At 38.5% G+C, this 24,703-nt stretch overlaps 1 protein-coding gene across 5 annotated transcripts in view; it reads left to right on the top strand.

The window, feature by feature from the left end:
* GPATCH2L (G-patch domain containing 2 like) overlaps positions 1–24,703 on the top strand; it is a 57,286-nt gene that overhangs the window by 21,245 nt on the left and 11,338 nt on the right. The window contains exons 4-9 of one of the 5 annotated variants that reach the window (XM_074365207.1): positions 56–232; positions 1,789–1,868; positions 4,638–4,705; positions 5,672–5,726; positions 7,218–7,303; positions 19,143–19,237. In XM_074365207.1, the coding sequence (XP_074221308.1) occupies positions 56–232; positions 1,789–1,868; positions 4,638–4,705; positions 5,672–5,726; positions 7,218–7,303; positions 19,143–19,237 (561 nt within the window). Of the gene's footprint in view, positions 1–55; positions 233–1,788; positions 1,869–3,591; positions 4,706–5,580; positions 5,621–5,671; positions 5,727–7,217; positions 7,304–19,142; positions 19,238–24,703 lie in introns of those variants that run through there. The other 4 variants (XM_074365208.1, XM_074365210.1, XM_074365209.1 and 1 more) reach the window with 4 other exon arrangements.

Below are 24,703 nucleotides of genomic sequence, written 5' to 3'. Positions count from 1 at the left end.
GTTTTTCATAGAGCATGTTAAAATTCCAGCTTTTGATTGGATCTCTTTACTTTAGGGGATGATGAGCAGAGTGATTGGTTCTATGAAGGAGAGTGTGTCACAGGATTCACTGTCCCCAATCTTCTGCCCAAGTGGGCTCCTGATCATTGCTCTGAAGTAGAAAGAATGGATTCTGGACTGGATAAACTTTCAGATTCCACATTCCTTTTGCCTTCTCGACCAGCTCAAAGAGGTGAGTTCTGAGGAGACCAAAATACACTTCATACTTCTTTGGTTCTCTGTGGGGAGAGTCATCCCGTGGCAAGCATACTCATGCCTGTAAGCATGCATTAACTATCTGAATTTTAGAACTAGTCCAGGGATTTTTCTAGAAGATTCAGGGGTGAGTCTCAAAGCTTGAGGTTCTCTCCATTCTTACCTAAATCAATCCATGGAGACTCTTGGAATATATATTAGCAGGGCGTTCCTTCAGCTTGCTATTGCCATTTGTGCCAGATTTAAGAAGCCTGGCAGCGTGTCCCTGCTGCTTATCCTGCTGTGAAACTGATGGGCTATTGAGTGCTCAATGGAAGCCTGAAGTAGTGGATCTTGGAAGAGAACAGATTTCAGTAACAACATTCAAGGACAAGGTATAATGACATTTTTTAAATGAATGATCTAAGAATATTTAAAAATAATTATTTTAATAATTTTATTATTGTGGACTATAACACAAATACATATCATTTCCCTTTGCTTTTCCTTCAGTTATGGTGTAGCAAGGTGGAGTGGAAAGAGCCTAGGACATGGGGAAGGAAATGCCGTGGTAGTGGTCTCTGTACTGTCTGCCTAGCTCTGTGACTGATGGAGTCACTTTATTTCCTTGGGACATCAGGGTCATCACTTAAGATAGTGTGACATTGAACAAAACTGTTTCAGAGGTTTCTTTTAGCTCTATAAATTTACAACGTGAGGATTCCCTGTAATCGATAATCAGCCAGTTAGTTACTAAGCATTTGTTGAGCATCTGTCAGTGATCAGAATTACACTAGGAGCTGTAAATTCCTATTCTGTAGCATTTCATTGTGATGAATTTAGGTGATTGAAAGGCATTCTCAAAGCAGTTGGTTCTTGGTAAAGACTGCTCCCTGGCTGAGGCGCATTGTTTGCTATATTAAAACTTTTAAAAACATTTCAGTGACCACTTCTAAAAGTTCTTTATGGACCATGTAAAGTATACACAAGTAAGCCAGAATAGGAAGAAGAAACTTTGAGTGGCCTGTAATCCTATCCCTAGAGGCAGTGTCATTGGTAACGTTTTGGTGTGAATTCTTCCAGTTGTCTTTTCTATGTGTAGGACATGCACAGCAGTGAGAAAAATGGGATTATACTATACATGCTAGTTTTTACTGTTTCATGAATTGGAATGTTTTTGAGATAATAGCTAACATTTAATTTGTAATTAGAAATTGTTGATAGTACCTTGTATTTGTGTAGGGTTTTCAGTTTATAAAGTACCTTCTGTGTGCTATTTCATTGAGTCTTCAAAACAGTGCTGTAAAATAGGATTATTCCTATTATTCCTTTTCTATAGATAGGGATTCCTAGGTCAGAGGTGAATGACATGCTTAGGATGATACTGCTGGTGACAAAGACAGGGGAATAATAAATCCTTGGCAAGTAGCCTAGTGATACTAGTTTTGGGTCAATCTAGTAAGATCCTGAGGAGGAGGCCTTTGGTGTATTAGAAGCATATCATTGCTCATGAATCCTCTGCATGCAGTTACTGAGGTCTTCTTTTTTTTTTAGGGTACCATGCTCGCTTGAATCGTCTCCCTGGAGCTGCAGCTCGGTGCCTCAGAAAGGGGCGAAGAAGGCTTGTTGGGAAGGTGATAGCTCTCACTGTTTACTAGGCTCATTGGGAAGATAATACTCCCTATGGCATTTGTGTGTCCTATTGATAATCATGGTGCTGTGGAACTCCCTAGGGGTAATTAAGCCAAATGTATTTTGCGAGTTCAGAAGAGTGAACATTATATAGGATATGAATGGGTACACACATAAAAGATGAAGCTCGATTCATACAGAAGTTCTGACAAAGCAAACACTATCATGACGGTGTCTACTGTCTGTAAATCTGCAGGCCTGATCTCTTGTCCCTTCTACTCTTTTGATTAATCTTAATATTATATAAGTTGAAATACTTTTGACTTCTTTATGACTCTTCTTGAACTCATGAATGCTTCTTTTATTCTAACTTTGGTCTTTTATTCTAGAATTCATTAAAAAAAGAAAAAAAAACTGTAAAAAGACCTGTTACCAAATTTCAAAAGCCCCTCCTTGGCCATGAGGGAGGAGTATCTATCATTTACCCACTTTTGCCTTTGCTAGGAACTATGCTAGGCACTCAGTTCATTTAATCTTGCCAACAACCTTGTAAAAAAAGGTGATGTTTCCTTTAGCAGATGAGGAAAACTGCAGTTCAGAGAAATTAAGGAATGTCTGATATTACCCAGATCGAAGTGGCAGAATAGAGAATTGAACCCACCTACTTCTCTTTTATCTTTTTTAATTTAAAATTTAAAAATTATTTTATTTATTCTTTACTCCCGCTTAGAGATTGAAAATAGGTTAAGACTGAGGCTCATACCCAGTCAGAAAAGATGGTGGTGGACAAAGAATAAGGACGAGAGAGGCATGTGAGAGCACTCAGTAAGCATCTAGAGTGCTGCATGTGGCTGCCTGGTGCCCAGCCAGGCACTTGGTGGTCAGAGCCACAGCCTGGCTGCCCTTAGCAAGCTACTGTTTTATAGATTAATCAGGGAACTGTTTTCTGCCAAAGAATTGGGGATACTTGTTTTCAGATGAATTCATATTCTTTTTAATCTTTAAATTCAATTTCAAATCTCTAATTAGAAAGACATTTGATTAATGGAAGAGCGATACCTCTTCTTTTGGATTACTCATTTTATAGGCAATAAAATGCTACGCTTGCTATTCTGGGAGCTTACTCTTAACAGGATGCCTATCAGGGTAGGAGTACGTGGGGTGGAGGGAGGCGGGAGGTTGGGAGTGGGAACAGAGCAACAGTTGGACTTTTTCTCTTTATTGGCTAGGCCTGGCAGACGGTGTTCTCCTTACCACCTACCTTACTTTGCTTCGGCTCCTATAAAATAAGAGCCTTCTACTTCCAGGGAAGTAAATCATTTCATCCTGAAGGCTCCCTTTAGCGTGCCTGGAAGGAAAGTAGGGCCTATTGGATGTGTCTCTAATGATTTCAAATGAATAGGATAATATTTACTTGTTTAATTCATCTTCATCGCCTTAAAGGGATATTTGTCATTTCTACCAGAGGTCACTGTTCTGCCCCCCCCACCCCCCATCATCTCTCTTCTCTTTCTAAACTGTAATCATAAATAATGAGTTTCATTCACAGCTCCCTGCCAGTGAGCTGCTAATTACGCAAAGTACTGCTTGTAATTTACACAGTAATAAACTGTAAATTTAAGCATTACGGCACTTTAAGTTAATAATTTTTCTGCTGTAACAAATAGCTCATTTTTCACCCATCTCTTCCCTTGGCCCCACTACCATGGCCGTGTGTGTGACCAGGAGGCACAGGTGTAAGGGATGAAGAATATGAAGAATACAGTATGTGAAACCTTTTCATTTAACTCCACTCCCACCCAAAATCTGACCTCAAATTAATTTTTCTGTAGCCAGTTCTGCTAAAATGCGTATCCTAATATTTAGGCTAATCCGCACATATAGATGAATACAAATAATAATGCTTGCCCAGAAATAAATGTGTTTGAGTAACAGGCTTGACATTTTTGACATTCATGCCTGTGACTTCTGCTCGCTCATCTTAACACTTACTCATATGTGCGTAACTCTTACTCATGTAACAGTTCATGTTGGTGCCCTTCCCCAGGTTCTGTGATAGATACTCATTGTAAATGTATTCAGGTTAAATGAAGGGTGAGTGCCTTCTGCTGTTTTCCAGTTTTTTGGAGATGATTAGTTTCTGAATTGCCTGTGGTGTTATGGGTATGGTTTCATATTATAATCTTGAGAACCGCAAATTGAAGATCCAATTTATATAAACTTCTATTTTTACTTTAAGAGATAATGTTTAACAGACAAAATACAGGATGACAATTTTTTTAAGTTACAAAAGTGGTTTGAAGTGTATACATTTAGTCAGTAGATACTTATGTGTTACCAGTGAGGCCTTGGTAAGTGTCCCGTTATGAAGGCTCTTGAGGCTATAATCACATGACTCTAGGGAGCTTGGTGTGCTGGTCTGTTAAAAATTGGCTGCTATTGAATTTTTTTAAAAAAGTGTTTCAATATACTTTAATAACTCCAGGAGGTATTTACGCACTATATTAAAATACTGTATATGGTTTAAAAATGTTTATAATGACTTTTTTTTTTGAGCACTAGGGAAAAATAAGTCTAGAATAACATGCAATACTTTTTAAGGTAGAGTCCCATAAAAAGATATGTAGTTGCTGTTGGAATTTAAGATTGACATTTGACGTGTGCCTTTGGGGTTGCTGGTACAATTATGGAGGTGTGAGCTTGATGATGGATCGTACTTACATATTTGTTTCTGTGGTTAGATGACACTCTTGTCTTCCTTCCCTTTTCAGGACACCAGCATAAGTAATTTGGGTACTGAGAGGATAGGCCACATCATTAGTGACCCTCGGCAGAAAGAGTAAGTGCTTATTACGTATTTACCGGTAGAGGGAAGTTTTATGAAGGAACCCAGAAATTTGATTTTAGAGCTGAAAGAGATCTTAAATGATCGGTACTTTGTAACAGTTAACATGGCTAAAACCCTAAATACATGAGAGTGATTTATTTTTTTCTTTCTAGATTAATTTGTGTTTCTTTGCTTTTTATGTCTATAGGTGCTACATTATTAAAGTAGCCTCTAATAAGGGTGTTATATTTGAAACTAATTTTTCTGTCTCTTAAAATTTTTTTTGTTAAAAAACAGATGATTACCTCTGTATTCTCCTATATGCTTTTCCCATTTTTAGACCTCTAGACAGAAATATCTTTTCATTCTGACTGCTGTGATAAGTGCAGCTGGAAAGCCGGTATGTAGCTATAGGAGAATCATTCCACCCTTTCTTGAGACAGCCTTGCGCTCTGACATGGCTGGCTCTTTGATGTCTCCTGTACACATCATGGCCAGTATCCAGTTATGATCCTGTGCTCATCCAGCCTGGTTGAAGGTTTAATTGATAAAACAGGCAAGATGTGCATGTGGTTTATGTCTTTGTTGACTTGGAGATCCTGTTCTCACTGCACAGCTAAGAGTGCGTTGGTGTCACACTGTAATCTTGAGTTTATTTTTAGTGTCCAGTCTTCTGCATTCCATTAAAAGACTTCTTCCTTTGAAGAGTTATTTCCTGCAGAAAAGTTCATACACATTTAACTTCTCTCTCCTTTCTCCTCCAGTTCCATTTTTTTCTGATTTGTCTTCACTTCATTAACCCAGCATCATTTTATCTTCTCCTCTCTATAATTTTCCTACCACTTCTTTTATTGTTTTCTTTCCTGTTATTCTCTCCCTCTCTTTAGTTTCTGGTTGTCATCAGCTGGGAAAAGAGAACGAAATCAGGTAAGATTGATTTTCTTTGTCATCTTTATCATTTGATTTCCTTTTCTTTAGAAAGAATAAAGCTTTGGCTTCTGATTTTCCTCACATTTCTGCTTGTTCACATGAGGTAAGGATCCCATTCCTTACATTATTCTGATTTTCTTGGAGGACTGTTTTTCAAGAATATCTAGTATTCACTGATAAGAACTCTAGCTAATTCCCCTTTTTAGGATCAAATGTGACCTTCAAAACATATTTCATAGCGATCCAGTTTTTATCCTAGTTTTGAACTTTGCAATAAGAAATCAGAATGAACCTCATCTGCTTATGGTTTAGTTCAGCATCAGCATCCTGTGCTGAGAAGCACAACATTGAAACCTGAACACAGGAAACAGAAGGCAGAACTGCTTTGGGTGAAGTGGGACGAGGCTTTAGAGCCTCTCACTTTTTCCCTGGCTGTGCCCCGAGGGGATCCTTGGCACATCTAGGCCTTTGTCAGGGTCATAATTTTAAAATTACTGACACTGGCTAACAATATGTTCCTTTAATGTTTGAAGCTTTTGGTTTTTGTTGGGAGAGAGGTTGCTTTACCTTGATGATTAGTTGTGAAATACATGAAGACTGGTAGGTAAGAATTCTTAGGCTTCCTATTGTTTTGTGGTTTTGGGTTTCTTTTTTTTTTGACTACTTATTAGCTTGTTCAGTTGATACACATTTTAGAGTAGGAACCTTCATCTTGAAGTTACTATTTCAAAGTGAACTATAATAGCAGTAGACCTAACTGGTTTGTATTTATGATATGATTTTAGATGACGTGTGGATACACAATTTTTACTTTAAATTACAATAACCTATATTAGAAAAATGTAATCATTATAGCAAACTTGTTATTTCATAGACATGTAGTAAGGACAGACTGAGTGAAAATAATTGATATGAAGAAAAATACTAAATAAGTAGTAGAGCAGGCGGTGGGCAGATAAAGAAAAAAACATTTTTACAGATGAGAAACTGAAATTACTTTATAAAGTTAAAGCAGTATTTTATTTAGCCCTCCCAATAATCCTATAAAATAGAGAAGACAGATGGCAATACATCCAATTTACAGATGAGGATAGTAAAGCCCGAAGAGATTTTGTAGTTTTTAATGTATGGCAATTTAGTGGTAGATTGGAAGTAAACGTTGGGTATTCTAATTCTTAATCTAGTTCTGTTTCCACTACATTGCTGCTGGTTGTGCTAACCAGTTATTCACTGGAAACATCTGCCAGGATAAGGAAATGAAAAGGTAATTTTATGCTAGTGTTCTTGGAAACGAGGGCTGGTCATCAGCAGGCATAACTTCCCATTATGTCAGTTAGAAAGTACTGTCTTCTATTTAAGTAATTACTGTGTATCAGAAGTTTTTGAAAAACTTGTTTACCAAGGAATAGTCTGTTTTGGAGGTGTGCTAGATCAGTTATGCTACATTCATGGGTTGAATATGCAGAACTTGATCCAATGGTGTCTGTGATATGACAAAAGAATTGAACAAAGGGGAAAAGTAATCAGGTAGCAGGTTTAGGATCAGGTCTGTTTCATGTAAGCCTTACTGAAATCATCTCATTTATTCCTGCAGTTTAATCCTCTTTCTCCCCTTTACTCCCTGGACGTTCTTGCTGATGCTTCTCACCGAAGGTGTTCACCAGCGCACTGCTCTGCCAGGTAATTGTCTCCCAGTGGCTGTTTTTCTCCAGGCGATACTATTTTCCTTTTCATAACACTTTTCACATTAAACTATGTTTCTGTATGCTATCCAATTTGATCTTTACAACAGTCTTTTGAGGTCATCAGTTGTTTTACAGATGCAGAAACTGAGGCAGAATGTTGAAGTATCTTTCCTGTGGTCACATGGCTAGTGTGTGATTTAAATCTCAACTTTGACCTAAATTCTGGCTCATATTCCATATTCCTTTTGCTAAAAGCCCCATCTTCAAAGAATGTTATTAATGGTTCTTGCCATGTCATGCACAACCCTGTGTGATCTGATTCCTGCCTCCATGTCCAGCCTCCTTTCATAGACTTCTTCGTCCTCAGTGGGGAGAGGTCCAGCTGTGCCAGAGAACTCTGTTTTGTTCTTCAAAATTATAGCCCTTTCCTACCACTGGTCCTTCTCACGTGTTCCGTTTGCCTGGACTCCCGTCTTAGAGCTCTTTCCATGATTGGCTCCTTGTCATCTCAGCTCGGGCCACCTCCTCAGGGAGGACCTCTCTGACCATCCTGTCTAAAGGGGCCACCAGCACCACTGTCTGCTCATCATCTGTTTCTTTCCTTTAGAGCTTAATCACAGTCTGTAATGACTTTATTTATTCGTTTTTTCCCTGTCTCTCTCACTAGAATTCAAGCTTCAAAGTGCTGGGACCTTGTCTTGTTTCCTGTGTCCCCAGCACCTAACACAGTGTCTGGCACTTACTGGGCATTCGGTATATATTTGTCAGAAATGAATGCTGCACCCACATAGCAGAATGAAACCAGTGCCTCTGAACATAAATTCTCTTAAGTTGAGTGACATACAGAGTTAATATGATTTTAATGACAGCGTGCCCTAGTGGGTTACTGTGCATAGAGAGCCGCTCATAGGCTGAACCATACAACTTTTGTTATTTTAGTGACACAAAGATTTTCTTTCCAAGGTTCTGATGATTGTTTTTTCTTTTTTTCTTCTTAACATGTTCTTAAGTGGATATATTTCATAGATTTGGAGTACAGGCTGCACAAAGAAATTATTCTTTCATGGATACATCAGAACTTCTGCTATGGGCTATAATAATTAACTCTGTACCGTAACCTAGTGCCTAGCCTTCCACTGGAAAAGTCGTATTTCAATAGAGAAGGTCTTTTGAAAAGAGAGACTGTTACATGAAGAACTTGGAAAATTGTGGGATATTAATAAACTACTGTAGATCTTTTCTTCAGTTGCATGCTATTCATTCATCCGTCATTCATCATTTGCTGACTCCCTGCTATGTACGAGTCACTTTGTTTAGTACTGCCCTTATGGGGCTTATATTCTCATGGGAAAGTCAGGTGTGGAAATCGATAATTACAGTGACAAGTGCATGAAGGTGTGTGTGCACCAGGATGATATGTGCAGCACAGAGAAGCGGCTCCTAACTCAGGCTCAGGGAGCTTTTCTTAGAAGTGGTGGTGTTCAGGCTGTCTTGGAAGACACAAGATTTCAGTCCATAGGAAAGCAATCTCCAGCTTTTTGTCTTAATACCAAATAAAATAATGGCTGTGTATATACTCTTTGGGAAGACTGTGTGAGTAGTACCATACAGTATTGTGTCAGATGCTGAAAGTGGATTATTTGCCCTCCTCCCTTTACCTCTGCTACCTAGAGCTGTGCTGTGCTGAGATTAGTATCCATGCTTTTATCAGGCTTCCAGTTGCCTTTAAGGCCTCATCCTGGCTGGACTGGGTGTGAACTTCTTGTTTCTTTGTGTATCTCATTATCTGTATCATTATCTTCATTCTCTTGCTGGCTGTGCTTGTGGCTGGACTTGAAAACATAAGGAAGCCCAGGCTGTGTTTCTGATGCACTCAGCTCTAGGGAAATATTACTTACTGCTTCAGACTGTTGCTGAAAGCAAGATGAGAGAATGTGGACAACTGTGGCTCTTCCTTGTCCTTCTAGACATCATTCCCAGGCAATGGATACAAAGTGGGTTGCAGATATGAAGGTTCTTTGGGACAGGGAAGAAGGGTTTTTTTTGGAAGAAATTTTTTAAAATTTTCATTTATTTATTACCTTTCTAAAAAATTTGTATGTGCTGCTGAAGTGAGCACTGTTTATTATCTTATCCTTAAATTTTTTTAAAGTTGTACATGTAGTTTAGCAGCACATATTTTTGTTTTATGTGTATTTATTACACATAAAAGAGAGAGTTTGCTCAAATTTTTTTCCTGATGACTGCACAGTCAATAAAGTTCGGCAACCACTAATCTGTGGGAAATGGGCAGCACAAGTGACCTTTGTGCAGGTTTTTGAAAATGTGGATGATAAAACACTTAGCCCTCAGTGCTCCCTTTTTTCCTTTGAAATGGTGGGGTCCTTGCCCAGCAAGGAGCTGGTAAAGAGGAGCAGTCTAGCTCCAGTGTGGCTGACTAATGAGAGAGGATTCAGAAGCGGATGGCAGGCTTTGCAAAGAGTTGACCATTTAACAAAGCCTGGCACCTACGAAGGGATGTTGGAGTGATGGTGCTAGGGAAGAGGCAGGTGAATGACTGTATTAAAAACTGTTTCGAATGGAAATTTTACCTTTTTCTTGCTCCGTTTTATTTGTAGTAGGAAAAGATTTCTTTCAAAGCATCTGGGCACCATTGGGAATTTCACACCCATCATTAGAACGATTTGTGTGTGTGTGTGTGGTGACTATGTTATCATTAGTGGTATAATTTTATTTTGCGAAGAGAGAAGTGTTTCCTGTTTTATCACAGCTTTCCCCGAGGAGGGCTGGTGTATTAATTTGCTGTATTGCCTCCTGGCTGTTCCCAGGCTGTTTTTCCTCTTCATCATGGAATTTTTAATGGCCCTACTGCCTCTTGGGAAGCATGTGAGGAAGAGTTCCTCAGGGAGTGCTTCCTTTTTTTCACATGCCTATAATTACTCTCCTGTAAGAGCACAAAGAGTCTGATAATCATGCCTGGACTGTGAAGGTTTCTTCCTGTCGGGTTATTGAGCGCAGGCTACTCCCTGCCTGGACAAGGCCAGTTCTGCTCTCCCAAGCCTCCTGCTGCATGAGACTGAGGGCTCCTCTGCCACCTCCTCCCTGTGGGGTCCTCTGCAGCTCTGCTTCTCCCAGGGAGGCCTGGGGGCCACTGCGGGGGCGATGAGTGACCTCAGTGTGCTCTCTTGTTTAGTACTTCATTGCTATAAACAAAGAGGTAATGGGATGTGATTTTAGGAGAACATTTGATTGATGTGTCATCGTACTATAGCCCAGATGGCAGGTACAGTGAGAGTGAGTCTGTGGTCTCTGTACCACCTAATCGACTTGTGGGCTAAGAGGTTTTCAGAAATACCACTCTAGACTTAAGTCGGTGGTTTTCAACCCTGACTGTGCTTTTGAATCACTTGAGAAGCTTTAAAAAATATATCCATGCTGGGCTCCCGCTTCCCAGGAGTGTGATTACATTGCAGTGGGGTGAGGCACAGGCATTGGCAGTAATTTGAAGCTCCCAGGTGACTCTAATATGCAGCCAGGGTTAGGAACTGTTGCCCCAAATGCACATGGTTTTATGACTGGTGCTTTGTAATTTGCTTAACAGGAAATCCCATTTCCTAATTGGCATGAGCCCCGTGGTTTGGCATTGGGAGCATGATTCTGTAGGGGAGGTAGAACCCTGGGCTCCTCTGAGCTTTGGAGAATTGCTGCAGGTGAAGAAGGGGGCGTTCAGGTCCAGTACAGTGCCCAGCACAGGGTGACTCCCCATGGCCGGAGTTGGTGGGTGGGTGTACGGATAGTTGGACAGTTGGCAGGGTACATGGATAAAATTCATAAACCAGTTTTGGTTGCTAGTACTGGGATATTGCTATTAAAGTAGTAAGACTTGGTACTGGAGTTAAGAATTGCTGCGGCTCAAACAGCAGATGGTGTGGTTGGTGTTCTGGTAGAGGTGTGGGGTTGCTGTCAAGGACACAGTCGTAGAATGGTGATAAGGAGCTAGCGCTGTAGGCAGCATTTCCCAAAATGAGAGAGTTATTGATTGTGAACGATAGCTGTTTTTTTTTTTTTTTTTTTTTACCATTATTGTCTTAGAAAATCATAACTAGAACTTACCAATTACTACATATCTTTGTATAATGCACAAGTCACCAGTTGTCGTTTTTGAGTGTCTCGTAGCAGTTGTGAGTTTTCTCCAACTTCCCTGACCTTTCCTCTGTTTTGGGTGGTGACTTGATAATGTATCACCATTCCCATTTATTCCTTCTTTAAGTTCTTAATCTCATATTAGTGTGAGGCAGACTCAGGTAAGAATCTTGGCTTTACCTGGGCGCATGACTTAACCTCCCCATACCTCAACTTCCTCACTTTGAAAAGGAAACTTTCGATATTTTTTTGAGCAAGCGGAGATCAAAATGAAATAATAGATTTGAATACTTAGCATACTGGTAGCTAAAGTTATTATTTTTGTTATATAGTTACTACCCTACCCTGTACTTAGGATAACTGCAGTTTTACAAACTTTGAGTTGGCTTGTAGAGTCATTCGCTAAGGAGATGTAGTACAGATTCTTGAGGTGCTTAAATGGCCTCAAGTGGACTATAAGAGGAGGCATTTGGACAGTGTTTGGGTAAAAAGAGAGAGACCTTCCTGCCCATTAGAGAGTTGAAATGTGATGGGCTGCACTCATTGTGGTTCATTTTATCTGTTCACAAGCATTATGATCTGCATATCAGAGTTGTGTGCCCAGCTGGCTGTGCCACTTGACAAGAGGTTTCAAAGAGCAAAAAGAAGACTCAATTCATGCTATTAATTTTGACCTTTGGAGCCACAGTAAACAGCCTCAGGTTTTACCTCAGGGCTTGGGGGAAAGAACCTTTTATTAGTCCTCTGTCTGTTGGGGATGCTGTGATGCACGGCAGCTCTTGCTCACCTCTTTAGTGCCTTAGTTTTGGCCATGTATCAGGAAATGTTTCTGCTGTAATATTGTCCATACGGCTGCCCTGTCCTACTGCAGCCTCCCGTTGTATAGTACACAGTTCTGGAATCTTTTGTCCTCTGTTGGATGGTCTTGTTTATAGCAGCTCTCAGCCAGCTGGCATCTTACTGCCTGAGTAGGAAGATGAAAGCATTTTCTCTCTCTCTGTTTTGCTGTTGTAATATACCCATCTTTTCAACTGATGTGAGACTATTCTGCTCTGTGGGTGTCATGAAACAGCTTCATGATATGCCAACCATGGCCCAGCCAAGGGAAGTAGATTATGGAGAATTTTCAGGTGCTGGTGAGCAGTTTGTCACAGACTGCTGAGGGTTAGATTTGGGTGAAAACACTAGTGGAATTGCCAGGATTTCTTCTTGTTTGATAAACCTCCTTTGTGTCCTCTAATTGTGAAGTGGTCTTCTGTTCTGCCTACTTCTAGTGTCATAGGCCTGGGTCCTCTCATATGTGCAGATCTGTGAAAATATTTCCCCTACTAGGTGCTTAATAAATGTCAGTTAACCCTGAAGGTAAAATCACACGTGAGGAAGGGGTCTCTACTTCTTTGGAGTTAATCCTCTCTTTCCTCATTTTACCCTCACACTTTGCTTGTTCCTTGATTATAGCTCAGGGTCTTAATATCTATTCATTTTTTGTGTTTTTAAAGTACAGTTGATTTACAGTGTTGCGTTAGTTTCTAGTGTCTAGCATAGTGATTCGGTTATACGTATAAATATGTTCTTTTTCATATTCTTTTTATAGGTTATTACAAACTACTGAATATACTTCCCTGTGCTATACAGTAGGACTTTGTTTTATCTGTTTTATATATGTTAGCGTTTATCTGCAAATCCCAGACTCCTGATTTATCCCTTCCCCTCCTTTCCCCCTTTGGCAACCATAAGTTTATTTTCGGTCTCTGTGAGTCTCTTTCTGTTTTGTAGGTCAGTTCACTTGTGTCTTTTTTTAGATTTCATGTACAAGTGATGTCATATGATAGACAAATATCATATGAAATCTGTTAGTAGTTTATGCATTGGCCTTCCTATGTTGTGTGCTCCTGGTGGACAGACCCTAGGCTCAGTCCTCTTGTATATAACTTGTCCACATCCAGCATAGTGTAGGCCTCCATAAATTTTTGTTAAAAATAATTGAGGTGAGTAGATTAGTAATTAAGGAGAAAAATTGGAATATATGATAAATATGACCTTTGGGCCTTAGAAATATCAATAATTTTTTCCTGTTACTTATTTGTGTGGGTTTAAGAAAAAGTACAGCAAATAAACACCTTTTCACAATAAACTTTATTTTTACTTCATACCAAAAAAATGTACTTTGCAGTAAGTTTTAAAAATGAATGATATTTGAAGGTGAACTATTCCTTAAATTAGCTGCCATTGGCAGTTAAAGACTGTTTTCTTTCCTTAGGAGTGACTCTAAACATCTTTGTTCTAAATCTAAAGCAGTCACTTCAGTTATTTTTTTATTTTTTTTTGCCAACATTGGTTCTATTAAACATGCATGTATTTCTCAAAGTAATTTTTTTCCCCCCTAAAAGTACATTCCTGCCCCAGGGACATAGTGATCTGCCCAGTTTCCTAAGTAACACTGCAGTTTTAACAACTCACCTGATCTTTTCAGTTACCTGCAGTAAAAAATAAATAGATGTGCTGTGTTTATGCATGGATATATGGAATACCCTTTCAATTAATTGTTAATCTTCAGCATTCACCTTCACATTTATGATGTGAATTTAGTGATTTTCCTTGAAGTAAGGGTTTTTGAAATGTATTTGTTGCTTTTAATTGTAACCACCCCCGTCCCCATTCTTTTTGGCAAATGCTAATGTGATGCTTTTAGGGGAGGTGCTGACCCCCACACTCATGCTGTGAGAGGTCGTGCCCAAAGAAAATGAGGTCCAGATCAGGTGGAACAGAACTAGCGTAGCCTGTTTTCTCTCTAGGTTAATTGCTTGCCTGCTTGGGAACAATATTTTTATCTAAATTTATATTCATTTCATCATTCTGTTGTTCTTTAAGTTCAGTATTTAGATCTGTTCTATGGACTAGCTTGGCTTTGGGAATTTGATCTATTTTTTTTAGCTCAGTAATTTTCACAGTAGGTAGAAGCTTATCGGAATTACCTGAGGAAGAATTTCAAAATAAACGTATTGCAGATTCTTCTCCCACTCCAGCATGGTGGGGAATGTGTTATTTTGTAAAAGCTCCTTACATGATTCTGATAACCATTTGCCACTCCAGTTGAGAAGGAAGTTTTAACTTGGTAGAGATTTTAGCTTAACTTATACTTAGCCTTTTTTTTAAATCCCCTACAGAATTGAAAGGTCCCCTCCCCTCACACAGTACATGGTTCACCACACAAGAACAACTGTACATTGCTGTTGAAAGAGAGTTTTTAAAAATCTAGTGAAATCTTCTACACTTTAACCTACAGAGGCAGGGGTCTGTGGTTGGTGAGAAGGGGAAGCTCGGACACTTTCCCTGTCCTTTGCAATGCCTCGCCTGTGTGTTGTCCTTTTACAGTTTCTGTCTTGTGAGGGTAGACAATGACACTGTTAGAGTAAAACAACACAAATTAAAGAACCCATTAAACAGAGGGGGAACCAAGCAGTTAAATACTCCTAAGTGCAAATGGGGATGGCTATAGTTTAGTCTCTTTATTTTTTCCTTGCCTTCCTTAATTCTTTATTTCTACAATTTATTGATATGGGATTATTTGGGGATAAACAAAAAACTGGAACTGCATCTTGAATAGGAAGGCGGGCTACAGTGGTTGCTTGAGCCCATGCTCAGGCTCGCAGAGAAGGCGGGGCCCTCCGGCCCCACACAGATGGGCCTTCACTCCTGCGCAGGCCTCTGTGATGCTCTGGATGTGCTGCACAGCACGGTGGTTCCAGCCCATGGCTCCTGTAGTCCTCCTGCTCGAAGCACCCAGCTTCCTCTTGGCTCTTCCTGGGCTTGTTCTGAGTTCTCTTCCTTCTTTGTCTTCTCAGGTTTTTCCTGAGCAGGGAAAAACAGATTTTGCCAAGCTGTAAACTCTACCATTATTTGGGTTCACTTAAAACCTATCCTTTTACAAATACTGTTTGATACCACTAATCTGTGGAGTCTGAAAAATACAAGAAACTAGGGAATATAACAAAAAAGAAGCAGACTTACAGACTTAGAGAACAAACTAGTGTTTCCAGTGGGGAGAGGGAAGCAGGGAGGGGCGATCTAGGGGTAAGGGAGTAAGAGGTGCAAACTAGTAGGTATAAAATCAGCTATCGGACTGTATTGTACAACATACGGAATATAGCTGATAGGTTATAACAACTATGAATGCAGTGTAGCCTTTAAAAATTGTGAGTCACTGTATTGTACACCTGTAACTTTAATATAATATTGTACAACCGCCATCCTTCAATTAAAAAACCCAACAAAAAACTATCATTCTGTAACAATTTGACTGTTTCTCTTACTCCCTTCCCAAATCTTTACTAGGAAGGGACGTAGAGAAAAACATCCCTTCTATACTCAGCCCTAAGGCGTGAAGTTACTCTACCTCTTATGAAATAGCTCTCCAACCTGGAAATGGTCTTAAGAGAAATGTTTTAAGAGGGAAGGAGCACTAAACTGAATTTTAGGAGTGAGCATGATGTCTCTTTATATCTGCCTCAGTTTCTCTGTTATATAGATTCTGTAACTAGGAAGCTTTGCAGCTGGGAGTAGAACTAGGCTATAAGTCCCCTCAGAGAGAGACTTTTATTTCCCAGCATACCTTCACTGCACAGTAAAAACTTAGTGAACACTGAAAGGCACGCAGAGTGAAAAGGAAGTAGTCCACACAGAAATTCATACTTTTACAACAAAATAAGATGATTGGCTTAATAAACTGCATTACCTGGTTTTGGAAAGCCTTCAGTTCTTTCCTAAGTTGTGACCAGAGGAATTTACAAAATCGGAAGAATTTCGAATGTTCAAAGTAACAATTAGGAGTGGGAATGGAGTGGTAAAGTCGATCATTTTCTGCAGAGAGGTAACAGGCTGAAGGTTTAGCAGTCAGGGGTCATTTAATGTAGGGATTGAAGCATTTAATACCACTGAGCAGGGGTGAGTGCGGATCCAAGAAGCTTGGCCCAGAAGGTCAGGGCAATGTAAGAACCACCTGAGCCTCGTAAGAACGTTGCAGGACACAGTGCAGTGAATAACTGTGTGTAGAATAATAGGTAGATAATACTTATTTTCATTATTTTACTAAATAAATAAGCATTTTTAAAAAACACCATATTTCTATTTTAAATGGCTAAACATTTAAACATTGTGGTGCGTAGTTTCATCTTTTTACTCCAGAATGTGTCTGTCATTCCTTGAAAATGTGAGATAAATGTTACTAAGTCTGTAAAGGAGTGATAATATGTGCCCTCAGACGTCTTACTGACATACATCAAGCATGCAGAGCTGTGAAGTGATGGATGGTGTGTAAATAAAAGGCAGTATTTATTTTGTTTGGCTCAAGTTGATACTTTGGGAATTACTATTTTAAAATGCTTTTGAGTGCTTTTCTTACACTTTTAATTTTACGTCTGTCAGAAGTCAGCATTTTATAAATAGTGATCTTGAAGAAGCATTTTTTTAAATTAAACTTTTAATTAAAGGATAATATACCTACAGAGAAGTGTACAAAGACATATACACCTGATGAATTTTCATGACATCACATCCAAGTAACCAGCATCTAGATCCAGAAACAGAACATAACCAGAAAGAATACCCAAAGTTCCTGTGCCTTTTCTAGTCACTGTCCCTCTTTCCCCACTGCCCACAGCTCAAGGGTAACCACTGTCTTGATGTCTAGTAACATAGCTTAGTTTGAAGAAATGGTGTTAACATTTAATCTGAAAATTTTTGGAGAGTGCTTTAATAAGTTTAAGGTAAAGAAGAAAGCATGGCTGTAAACTGTCATCTTTTGTCTGCCTTGTTTCTCTCTGAAGGACTTTAGGAGAAGCATGATCGAACCTGAGCAAAGAGCTTAGACAGCTTACACTCAAGTACCTTGTTTGTGGAAAAGATGGAAGCTCTGTTCTGTACATTTTTCTGTTTTGAGGAGAAATAAAATTTGTAGTGTCACTTTCTTTTCTGCCTGTGTCTTTGGCTTCAAAGGGAATCACCACCTCTGCAGTTAGACTGAAGGCCTGTCTACTTTTGACATTCTGTCATCCGTGTTTCTTATTGCTTAAAATCAGCATGCTGATTTAGACTTATTCCCAGGACTCAGTAAGGTATGAAAAATGGATTGTTTCCCCTACTTTACACATTTTTACTTAAATTTCACTCAATGGGTACCTAACTTACAGTTAACTCTTGCCATATGGATGAGAGTGATTAATATAAGGTGGCTTGGATGGAATTTTCCAAACCATGGGCTTTATATTGTAAATCTCTGCCTATTGTAGTGTTCTTTGCATTCTAAAAAATTTCTTAGGATTTCAGTCAAATTTTTATTTGTAAATTGAATTGTCTCTTTATCTTTTACTGTTTAGGGAATGGAAGATTGTGTGTGCCTGTATGAGAGAGAGAGAGCATGCCCATCTGCTTTTAAGCTGAGGAAGTTGCCAGATTGGGAACCTCTGAATAGGAAAATTTACCCATTTAATAGTTGTCTTGTTGCCCTGCTAACTAGGTTCTCTTAGAGTTGACTGAGTTTCCAGTTTTAAGGCTATTAAACCATGAGACTTGATTCCCAGCTAGGACTACCAATCAGGAGTTTATCTGGTATAATTTTATTAGATTCCTTTTTATATGTTTTATATTCTGGCTATATTTTAAAAATTGTGTTAAAATATACATACTATAAAGTTTACCATTTTAACCACCTGTTTGTGTACAATTGACTATTTGGTTTTTAGGACTTTTATTTATTCATAATCAGTTTTAGTCAACAGATACTTAGTGAGGATCAGCTATGTACCTTGTGCTGAAGTTGGTAGATCAATGGCAAATTATGAAAGAAATGTAAATATGGTCCCTGTTCTCAAGGAAATTAGCCTCATGAGGGAAATAAGCTACATATACACACTGGTTAAATAATGATTCATGGTAAATAAGGCCTTGAAGGTTCAAGGAGAGCTTTGTGTAAAGGGGAGACTCAGCTTGGTGTTTAATTAGGGTTAGGAGCTGTCTAGGTTGAGAGGAAGGAGAGGGTAGGGAACTAAAATAGCATCCCAGCTATTTCAGTGTTAAGGCCACTGTCTTTCAGAGAAGCTTTTGTGTTTCTAGTTTTGACGCTCTCACTCTTCTGTTTTTAGAATAAGCTGAATATTTAGATGAGGAAATATTAGTAGCTTGTAATACTTTTAAGAGTCACAGAAACTAAACTTATGTAATTTGAGACACAGACACTTAATAAAAATCCAAACTTATAGTGATAGAAGGGTTAAACTTCCTAGCAGAATTCTATACAAATATCTGTGTTCATGCAGCATTAAACTTCCCAATATATTACCACTTGGGAGTAGGAATTTCATTAGCAAGTTTAGAACAATTGTGGTTATAGTTTTTATGAAAAATAATTGTACAAACATCAGCACGTAATGAAACACATTTATTGAAATTAATCTTGAATGTCTGCTATTCTGAATTCAGGTAAAAAGTTTAGAATGGATATATATAGTGTGTAAAGGGTAAGTTATGATTAATTATGAATAATATTGTACTGACACTTGATGGCAAAGGGTGGTGCCCCTTTTTTTTTTAGTATATGTCTATAATGGGTCAAAGGTTTCATCTGGGCTGAACATAATGTCTTACTGTAAGAAATACAAAGTTTAAACAATATATTTTCTTTCTCATATCTGCAGACAGGCAAGCATTCACCTGGGACCCCCGTGTTCACGTGACATCAAGAGGAAACGGAAACCTGTGGCCACAGCATCTCTGTCCAGCCCAAGTGCAGGTAATTCTGTGTTGTTATCCTTTATTGACCACCTACTGTATGTCAAGCACTAAATCATGTTTTATGTACCTTTTCCTTCAATCTTAATGATAAGGTATGTCATTTTATTCCCGTTTTACATGGGAAAACAGAATGTGAGAAGTTATTTGCCCCATGGCCAAACATTTTAAGAATTCAAACCTAGTTCTCTCTGACCCTGAAGTCCGTTCTTTTTCACTCTGTCACATGGCTTTCTTGAGTTTGAATTCCTGTATTCCACTATCAGCAATAGTCATCTGCACTTTTACTGTAGCACAGACAGGAAATTAGATCTGTGTTCATGAAAATCCTGGTAGGATGGCGGTTTGATGGTAGTAAAAGAGCCACATGGGTTTATTTACTTTCTTAATTCCATATATAGTACAATACATTATTACTGTTTTTATGTATAGTAGAGTGCTAACATTTTGTGATTAATGAAATTTCTAATTAAAAATAAGTTTTCAAGTTAAAATCTTTAAGTTTTCTGGGGGAAACTAGTTGGTAGAAACCAAAATAGTGGTTATCTTCAGTGGGGAGGGAGTAGTGACCAGAAGAGGACATAAAGAAGTCTTCTGGGATGCTGGAAATGCTCTATATCATGTGTGAACCAGGTGGGGGTTATATGAGTATATATACATGTAAAGTTTCATTGAGGTGCACATTTATGACTTAGTATGTTATGTTATCCTTAAGTGAAAAAGGTGGGGATAATTATGTATTTATATCAGCAAGAATGTTAGATGTGTATAGATATTTTTCTTGGAGTTAAGAGAAGATAGTTAAATATAGTTAGTGATCATAGGAAGTCCTTTGTGTTACTCAATATATTTTAGGATTAATTACTCTTGTTAAAAAAAGGCCTATCAGAGATACCTACGGTTATTTTATTGGTGGTGGTGAATTCACTCTGAAGGAATTAAATATATCATAGATTATTTTATTTTTTTCAAAAAATACTATATATTATATAGATCAAAGCAGTTGATAGCCGAGTAAAGAGTAGACCTCAGACGGATAGGAAATCTATCTAACTTTAGTTAGTAAATTCAGTGTACTCTGAAATTGACCTGTTAGAGCTTCTGTTTGGAACAGCTGCTTGATAATGGTTCATTCTGAACAATCTTAATCACAGGTCTGATGATCATAGTGATATTTTTAGTGATTGCCGCATGATTGTGCCCTGAGCTGAACATTTTGCATGAATTATTTCACTTAATCTTTGCAACAGCTTAATAAGGTAGATGCTGTTTATATTCCCAATTTACACCTGGGAAAAATTGAGGCTTAGAGAGGTAAAATCACATGCTGAGGTTACATGGTTGATAAATTGTAAAGCCAAGATCAGACCAACTTCCCTATGACTCTGGAGCTGCCCTCTTAAACACTGCAGGTGTTTCGTCTTGTGTGCAGTAGGATTGGTTCCAAACCGTGACTCCATGTCAAAACCCAGATCCTCATCCAGTCTGTGGTATTAGAAGCATTAAAATACAATCCTCCCCTCTTTGATCGTTTTGTTCTTTTCCCCCTTAATACCTGGCTTCTAATATTTAGCTTTTAATTGTTTCTAAGAGAACTGTTGAGAAGAGTTTACAATCCTTATTCCATATTCAAATCAGGATATGTACTGGGAGGTATTAAACAAGACTTGAGCATTAAACATTTCCCTTATTGAGCCCAACTCCTCCTCTCACTTGTTGACTAAGGCCTGCTTCGCTGAACATTTCCTTTTTTTTTCTATCCACAACCTGAGTGCCCCATGGAGGTGAAGGACATAGCCCAAGCCCGCGCCATCAGTCAGTAGAACAAATGGGCTTGCTCTGCCTAACATCGGGCCATCTCGGATTCCACCTCTTTTATAGAAATGAGTGATGAAGAGAGGTGCGTTCCGCTTTGCCGCTGTATTAATACACATCAGGGGCCAGCTCCTGGCACTAAATCACGCTCCCGCATACATCTGTTATCGAACTCTTCACCAGTGTGATGAACAAGACTGCAGATAGAGGCTTCCTTGTGTCATTCTTTATAGGATTTTCCTAAAAGAATAAATAGCTCAGATCTCTGCCAACACTCGCCCCTGTCACTGTGATGAATTCAGCTTCTTTCTTAAACATGCAGCCACAAATCTTTTCCCTTTTCCCCTCCCCCACTAGTGGAAAGTTTTTAGTTGAAATTGACTGGATTTAAAGATATTAATAAGGCTAGAAAGGTGAAGAGCAAAAAGGAATAACATACCTTCCTGTCTTTTTATACTAAGATTAACAAAGACCAGGGAAAGGGACCTTTTCAGAGGGTCATTAGGGAGATCCTTCTCGAAAGTGTAGCACCTCTATTTTTTTCTCTTTATCGCCACTCCCCTTCTCTTTATGGCTTTATAACATTCAGGTGTCTGGTGCACAGATCCACCCCTGGATCTTAGTAACTATAAATCTGCTTCTAAGTCTGGTACACCAGAACAGGGAATGCCCAGCTTGTGTTTACCTCATGCTGAAGTGAACTAGCTTATGTGTTCTTAAAGACTGTAACTGGAAAAGAAAAAAGTCTATTTTCTCCAAAATTTGAGACTAGGTAATTATAAGAAGTATAAGGAATTCAGATGAAAACAAGACTTCATTCTCCTTGAGGTGATTCTCTTCATTAGAATTGGCAGACCAGAGCTTTTGGTGTGCAAATCCCATTCCTTCAAAAAGGAAACTCATGGCTTTAGGTAAAGGAGAATTGGGGTGATAAGATGTTCTGTTAAGAGCCTGGACTGTTTTGGCCATTCCAAGAGCCATTTCCTGACCTCCTTCACCCTGGAATAGGATATGTGTTTTTGGAGCATCAGTCAGAAGAGTACCCAACAGTTAACCTGTTAATAGTTACATCAGATTTCAACTACCAGGTCAGGGAAGCTAGAGATGCATTTGCAAGGGCAGGAATTTTTCCCTGGTTTGCTCACTGATATACCCTCAGCATTTGAAAAATAATTCTCTGCACATTATTTGTTTCTGTGAGTAAGTGAATAGAATCTTAAAGTTGAAACAGTTATTCTCAATATTATTCTAACCTTGTGATTGGATCCAGTAGTTCCACTTTGGGTTGGCCTTTGTCTTGGGAGTCATAGGGCAGATTCTTATTGCCTACTATGCCTTTGAATTAAATTTAAATGTTTTTTAAAGTTAAAAGTGTTTTTTAAAATAAATATTGAATGGTTACAAAAGGACATTTATAGAAGATATGTAAGGGGTAAAGAAAGACAATACAGCAAATATTCGTGTACCCACCATCCACTTTAAGAAAAGAATAGCACCTTTAAAATTGTCTTCCCACTGTCCGAGGTAACCATTATCCTGGTATATATTTCTGGTTAGTCATTTGTCATTCTTTTTTTTTTTTTTTTAAATAGTTTTAACAGATGTATGTATCTCTAAGCAATAAATTGTCTAGTTTTGCATGTTTTAAATCTTGTGTAAATAGAATGCCATGTTTTATAAGTTACAGGTTTCACCCAGTTATGCTCTTAAAATTCATTTATGTCCTATTCTACCAAAATTCATTCTTTTTTTTTTTTATGGCCATATATGTGGTATTCCAATGTATGGGTATGGTGAACATACTGCAATTAACCATTCTTGATGGACATTTCGATCATATTCTAATGCTGTTTTATGCTATTGTGAAAAATACTGTATCGTTTTCTGGGAGAACATCTGCAGAAGTTTTTCTTGGCCATTTCACAGCTCTTAGGATGGCTCTGTCACAAAACAGGAAATAACACATGTTGGGAAGGATGTGGAGAAACTGGAAACCTTGTGCATTGCTGACGCGAATGTAAAATAGTGCAGCTGCTGTGGAAAACAATACAGTGGTTCCTCAAAAATTTAAATGTAAAATTACCATATGATCCAGCAATTCTGCTTCTGGATACATACCCACAAGAATTGAAAACATGTATACCCATGTTCATAGTAGCATTATTCACAGTAGCCAAAAAGTGGAAACAACCCAAATGTTCATTGCTGGATGAATGGATAAACAAAATGTGGTATATACATACAATAGATGATTATTCAGCCCGAAAGCTTCATTATTCAGAATGAAATTATAACACATGTTACACATGAATGAAGGCAACATGTTAAGTAAAATAAGCCAGACACAAAAGGATGACTTCTGTATGATTCCACTTATGAGAGGTACCTAAAGCAATCAAATTCATAGAAGCAAAGTAGAATGCTGGTTGCCAGGGGCTGGGGGAGAAGGAGAATGGGGAGTTATTGTTTGATGGGTACAAAGTTTCCACTTGGGATGATGAAAAAGTTCTGGACATGGATGGTGGTGATGGTTATGCAACAGTGTGAATATACTAAATGCTACTGAACAGTACACTTAAAAATTATTAAACTGGTAAATTTTATGTATATTTTGCCACAATAAAAAATATCTAGCAAAAAAAACCCCGTTTCTCTAGGATAGAGTTTTTTCAGTGTGGTTGATGACCGTGTAGTAATAGATAGGTATAGGTTTGTGAAATTTATATTCAGTTAAATATAAGTGAATTAGCATGCACGTGTGTGAGATAGCTATTTGGGTTGTGACATCAAATGTATTTCTTGCTGCTGTGGTTGAGGTTCCAAAATCTTTGAAAGCCACTGCCCTTAAAAAACTCTTGTATATGTGCCATAGAGTAATAGCTTTTCAAGATTTTTTTAAAACGATAACCTACAGTAAGAAATGCATGTTTGAGTATGTACTGGGTGTACATGTAAATCTAAAGTAAACTCTTGGGTGTACACTGATATTTTCTGTTCTTTCTCATTAAGACAAAAAAGACTATTGGTCATGACCCACTACGTTAATTTTGTAACCCATAATTTGAAAATTATTTTTCTAAGAGTGGGTGGTATAGCTCAAGTGGTAGAGCGCATGCTTAGCATACACAAGGTCCTGGGTTCAATCCCCAGTACCTCCTCTAAAAATAAATAAGTAAACCTAATCACCTCCCCCTACACCAAAAAAATTTTTAAAGAAAATTGCTTTTCTAGGTTACATTCCTGGGAATGAAATGGCAGAGTAAAAACCGAAACTTTTCTAGATTGCTCTATTTTACTGTACGTTTGTTTTCAACAGAGTGGGTGTGATGCTTTGTACTGCTCTGCTCAGGGGGCATTTGGAAATGTGAGGACAGTGTTTGTCACAATGACTGGGGAATGCTTTTGGCATTCAGTGAATAGGGTCCAGAATGGTAAGTGTCCTGAAATATACAGGACAGCCCTGCACAAGCAATGGTTATCCTGTCCAGAATGTCTTAATGTCCTTGTTGAAAAGTAGCGGGCCTGGTTATGGGATTTTTCTGCCATTTTCCTTATTGTTCAATATTTATTGGTGACACTGTCAAATTGGAGGCATAGGATGTTATAGAATGAGCAGAGGGGGCTTGGAGTCCAATATATGAATTTGAGTCTT

This window comes from Camelus bactrianus, chromosome 6 (assembly GCF_048773025.1).
Source record: "Camelus bactrianus isolate YW-2024 breed Bactrian camel chromosome 6, ASM4877302v1, whole genome shotgun sequence".
NCBI lineage: Eukaryota > Metazoa > Chordata > Mammalia > Artiodactyla > Camelidae > Camelus > Camelus bactrianus.
Note: the sequence above shows the minus strand (reverse complement) of the source record. Positions and strands in the feature narration are given on the sequence as shown.